The sequence below is a fragment of the Mytilus galloprovincialis genome, chromosome 4 (genome assembly GCF_965363235.1).
Source record: "Mytilus galloprovincialis chromosome 4, xbMytGall1.hap1.1, whole genome shotgun sequence".
NCBI lineage: Eukaryota > Metazoa > Mollusca > Bivalvia > Mytilida > Mytilidae > Mytilus > Mytilus galloprovincialis.
In genome coordinates, this window is record NC_134841.1 from 716,550 (window position 1) to 722,549 (window position 6,000).

The following is a 6,000-nucleotide window of genomic DNA, read 5'->3' on the forward strand; positions in this document are numbered from 1 at the left end:
CACACTGAATAACGCGCGAAGCGGGTTATTAAACAGTGTGTACTTCATTTTTTGTATGTTATTTTTAATAGACAGAAAAAATATTACGGTTATTTCTTATAATTCTATTCTAAATTCCATTTTAAACCGTAGAAAACCATGAAAAAACGTTGATGACGTCACGGTCACATGACTAAATTTTGTCTATGGGCTGGTAAATAATCTTATTCGGTACGTCAGTTCGTGAAAAGGGAAGGGGATTGTTGTTGCTACCCATACTTTGTAAGGAACATAATCGATATCATCTGTGAAACAGTTATTCCATAACGGTCAACGAACTTGTAATGGCGTCCGTAAAATTGTCGAAAACGTGATTACAACTTCACCATTTGGAACTCTTGTTTTAATTGCTTCCTTGACCAGCACGCCTTTATCAACGAAATCATGATAGGGAATACAAGCCGGGACTATCGTATTAATTGGGAGATATATACTACGTATACAGGTGCAGATTGAATGTTTGTACACAGACATGAAAAGTTCACAATTGGAAAACTGAAATCATCTTTTTTCATGAAGTTTTGTTTTCAACCGATCCTCATCTTCAATTTCAAGATGTCAGTCAAGATATGAGGCAGAATTAGCAGAAATATCCGTTGTACCATTTATCTCGAGCTCTATCTCGATGGGAAAGTTGCATTTAACGTAGTCACCAATTTATGAATTATTTAGCGAGAGAACATTATCTATATAGCGGAAGTTAAGGGAGGCAACAGTAGTATACCGCTGTTTAAAATTGTTAAATCGATTGAGAGAAAAAAATCCGGGCTAAAACTAAAACTGATAGTGCCAACTTCTTATCTTTCTTCCTAAGAGGATTCTGTATGAGGCCAGCCTCATGATAATAAAGGAACTATTCAGCAAGAAGAGGGGCACACTTGGTTCCTATTGGAATGCTGACAGTCTGTTGAAAAACACGTTTCATATGTTTTTCTGTTTGAATCGGAGTGATTCGTTACAAAGTAGGATTTCTCCCTTCCTAAGACAAGATACTTGAATCTACGTTGGCCATTCGTTTTTATGAAACAAAACAAGACCAATTCTTTCAATTTGTTTTTTATTTTGAAATTGGGATACATATGTAAAGTGTAGAAACGTCAAATGATTTAATACTATTACAAGATGAAAGAGTTTTATATTGTATGTACTCTGAAGGAATTTTTTAGTATTCAAATCTGATTCGCGACACCTCTGAAATAGTCACAACAACTTTGAATATATCTGAATGTGAAATCAAATAATCAGAAATACAATACAATAAAAGAAGAGCTCGACAAGGAAAGACGCAAAATTTTCCCCATAAAAATAACGATAATTGGTTGACAAATTCAACAAACATGTTGTCCATAGGAATCTCCAGCATACTGATCACTTGTGCCTCTGTGTAGCATGTAGACTGCTTGGTTGTTTTACAAATTTGTATTTATAGGAAATTGGCTTATCCATGCTGGTCAGTTACAATCTCAGACAGACGGTATGGTTACCAGATATAATGTAGACACGTGTAATCGCCCCCTGTTTGTGCCTGTTCCTGTCTTTAAGAAGACTATGATTCGTAGATATTTTATAGCAGCGGTGGATGTTATCTGGGATTATGCACCAAGAAAAATAAATATTGTGACAATGGGGGATCTCAGAGATCCAAACACGTAAGTTATGTGATATCATCATGTATTGAAATGGACGAATGGATTTAAAAGCTTTCCATTTGCATTAAATAAAAAACTTTATTAAAATTTGAAGATATCCAGAAACTATACCTGCTGGCGAAGAATTATTAAGAATGTAAAATTTATAATAATTGATTGGTTTTGGTTACACATATTGATATCTTAGATGTTATAAGAAAAACCCAATGTTAATTAGAAAACATAATGACTATGTACAGAGAAACAATCATGCATGGACATAGCAGTGCTTGCATAAATTTTGGGTTTATTCAGTCACCGAATATTTGTGATCTGTTTTATTATATTTATCAAGTATGGCAATTTTAATTTAACATGACTTTTATATTTTAGGCCGGGGAATCTTTATGTTCGTAATACTGACATGTTCATTGGCACACAGTATAAAAAGACTGTATATAGAGAATTCTATGATGGAACATTCTCAAGACAGATACAGCGTACAGAAAAAGATAACCATCTTGGAATACTTGGACCATTCATTAAGGCAGCAGTTGGCGATGTCATTGAAATAGTTTTTAAAAATATGGGCTCTTTTGATAATTCAATATACTTGAAGAATCTACCACTTGATAATGAAATGTCTAAACACTTACGAAATGGTGTAAAACCAGGAGATGTGAAAGTTTACAGCTGGGGAGTTCCAGAACGATCCGGACCTGGTAAAAATGAGCCTAACTGTGTTGGATATTCATATAATTCGCCAGTTTATCCTCACAAAGATATTGCCACCGGTTTGATTGGACCGCTACTTATTTGTAAGAGAGGTGTTTTGGATGTTTACGGCAACAGAATGGACAAAACAAACAGAGAATTTGCTTTAGCGTTTGTGATATTCAATGAAGCTGACAGCCATTACTTTGACGAAAATGTACGAGTACGGGCACCGAACAGAATGAATCGAGATGACCCTATGTTCCAACAGTCCAATAATAAGTTTAGTATAAATGGATTTATTTTTTCTAACATACCGAACCTAGAAATGGTAGTAGGAGATACAATAGCATGGTACACGTACTCATTTGGTAATTCCAATGGTGTGCATTCAAATCATTTTCATGGACAAACTTTTATCAAAACATCCGCAGCATCCTTCCGGGATGATGTAATTGGTGTTGCTCCAGGTGCATATGAAACAGTAGAAATGTTTGCAGATAACCCAGGAACGTGGTTTGTTCATTGTCATTTAGGATTACATATGTCAGCTGGTATGATGGACACTTACACAATTTTACCAAGAAATCTTAGAGGCATTTATCGACGTGGTCCTCAGGTTCTACGTAAAGCACGTATAGGTAGAGAATTAAGAAGACGGGACAAGTTTGGACGGAGAGTATATTAATGTTGATCAATAAATTTTGTGTAGATAGTTGGGTGCACGAAATCTTAGGATGTTATATTGATTATCATTTCGTTCAAGTTTTGTCCCTAATACCTATTTCAAAATTGTGATTTACAACGTGCACATGTGTATATACACATCCCTGTGTTGACCTCAAGTGACAAACACGTCTCGCCGAGCATTCATATTTAATTGTATTATAAAATTTAAAATTTAGTTCTGGAATCTATGATGAGTTTATTGACACCCGTGCGTGTATGCAAACATATATTGAAAGATATATGGTATGATAATTAATGAAACAACTATCCATTTAGCCTGTGATCCTTATTTTAAGTGATTCAAAAGATCAACAGACGCCAACAATAATGTTATACAGGTTTTGTTTGATTGGGTATTGTTATAGCATATAGTTGAAATGCGTCTTGCATAATCCGGACGAGAATAAATTAACAATAACTGTTACATAATTTTACAGTGTTGGTAGACGAAAATAAAGTGTGTAGCTTGCGACAGAATGATAAATTCAGGCATGCTCACATTTCTAAACCCCTTATACAGAAAGGTAACAAATATAAACACCACATTCATATAGAAGGTTCTGCTGGGTTGGCAGGCCATTTGGAAGCCACCTAAAAATCATATGTTTGATATTGCTAGAAACAAAAGATCAAAAGAAACACTGGAAAGAAACAAAAACAAACGACAAAATAAAACAGAGACGGACTATATGAAAACGATAAAAAGCACCACAGCAATCTTCAGAATTGATAATGTAATAGATAACAGGTACATAGGCATAAACTAGAAACCAAATAAGAAATACAAACTGAATCATTATCTATTATATTTAGGAATTATTAAGGCCTTTTAAACGTTCTGCAAGTTGAAAGAGAAGTGCTCGAGAGTAATTGATGGTGGAACATAGCTCAAATTTAAATTTCTTTCTTTTACCAAAAAAATAAAATAAATAAAAGCATGGTTCATATTGAAGAATTACTCCTTTTACCGGAAACTGAAATATAGTTAATATTGCATTTTCTTGCCTTTATTCATGAAAATGGAATAAAGCTTACTTTTCTGTGTGAGCCAAGGCTCCATGTTGAAGACCGTACTTTAACCTATAATGGTTTATTTTTATAAATTGTGACTTAAATATAAAATAGTATCATTGGCACTCATATCACAACTAATCTGTTACAAGTCAGGAATATGGCCAATGTTATATTATAGTTCGTTTCTGTTTGTGTTACATTTTAACGTTGTGTTTCCGTTGTGTCGTTTGTTTTCTCTTATTTTTTGAGTGTGAATTCACATTACCATAAGACGTGTCACGGTACTTATCTATCCCAAATTCATGTATTTGGTTTTGATGTTATATTTTTTATTCTCATAGGATTTTGTCTAATGCTTAGTCCGTTTCTGTGTGTGTGTGTGTGTGTGTTACATTTTAATGTTGTGTCGTTGTTCTCTCATTTTTATTGCGTTGCCCTCAGTTTTAGTTTGTTACCCCGATTTTGTTTTTTGTCCATGGATTTATGAGTTTTCAACACGGTATACTACTGTTGCCTTCATTTATGCGCTTTTAAATTTCACAAATTTACAAACAATTTTCTTTGTAAGAGTTATCCCCCTATTCACTGTTTACCATTTGTGTGCATCTCCTTCGTAACAAAAAAAGATAGCGACAAAATTCTTTTTATAAATTGTTCGTTACATCCTCAGAAACTTTTGGCTAATTTAGATCGAAGCGATTCGATGAAATTTTATAGGAGTTATCTACCTATAATTTTTTTTTCAGAATATGTTTTCAACTCATCAACTATTAACCCTATAACCCTGGAATGTTTTTATTTGAGGCACCTAGGTCCTAACTTAGAAAATGTGGTCATGGTCAAAGGTCAAGGTCAATTTCAAAATTTTGACTTTTCCTTGTTTCGAGATTTTCTCCAACACTTTTAAAGATATACATTAAAGAGCAAATGCAAAGTGTTTGCTTTATTGTAATGAAGATATGTTTCATTTGGTCTGATACAAGTTAATGGCATCTATTAGGAGTTAGTGCCCCTGAAATGTCTTAATACAAGGTTATTTGATTATAACTTCAATTAAATTTATTATAAAGTCATATGACCTGGTACAAAAGGTTAGGTGACATATGACCTTGAAAATTTACAATCGGAAGTGACCTTGAGAAAACCGGAAGTAATTATTTTTGCACTTTTTTACATCAAAGTACTCAGAATACATATATTTTGTAATTTAAATACATTGACTTATCACTAAAGACTAGAAGTGACTTTTTGTAAACCTGAAGTGGTCAATTATATCCCGGTTTACAGGCAAAAGTATATCGAAACTATATATTTTTGGAATCATGGTAAAAGAAGCTATCATATGAGACCAAAAGTAACATTTATTTAACCGGAAGTAGCATATGATCTCCTTTAGTTTACTTAAAAGCATATCAAAACCATTATTTATCGCATCAGTCTGAAGAAACAAGCTTCTTTTCAAAATTTCTTTCATGTGAAAAGGCCTTCAATTGTTCTCTGAACAATTGGCTTTTTATTTATAATTACTTTTCTTTTAAACACGATAATTACAAATTAACGACAATCAGTGATAACAGGCTTCTGACCTGAGACAGGCACATATAATATGTGTCATGATTAAACATGAATGTCAGCGTTCAACCCTCTCCTAACCTGGGGCAGTTGTAAAACAGCACAAACCATGAACAAACTAAATATCAGTTGAAAAGGTCATAACTTGTCATTTCGATAGACAGCAGAAACGTGTCTCATTAAGACGCACAAGACGTGGAAGGGTATTGAAGTTTATGTTTTTATCCTTACCCTTCATTTCTGCTTATATACTTTGCCTTTTTAATGTCTTAATGCTATTTTCTTTTCTTTGTTGGAATAGTTA

At 33.5% G+C, this 6,000-nt stretch overlaps 1 protein-coding gene across 1 annotated transcript in view; it reads left to right on the top strand.

Moving 5' to 3' along the window:
- The window catches only part of LOC143071076 (hephaestin-like), a 127,539-nt gene extending 124,420 nt beyond the window's left edge, over window positions 1-3,119 (top strand). The window contains exons 13-14 of the mRNA XM_076245155.1: window positions 1,469-1,688; window positions 2,061-3,119. Coding sequence (XP_076101270.1) covers window positions 1,469-1,688; window positions 2,061-3,069 — 1,229 coding nt within the window. The 3' untranslated portion in view covers window positions 3,070-3,119. The remainder of the gene's footprint in view (window positions 1-1,468; window positions 1,689-2,060) is intronic.
- Window positions 3,120-6,000: the final 2,881 nt, after the last annotated feature.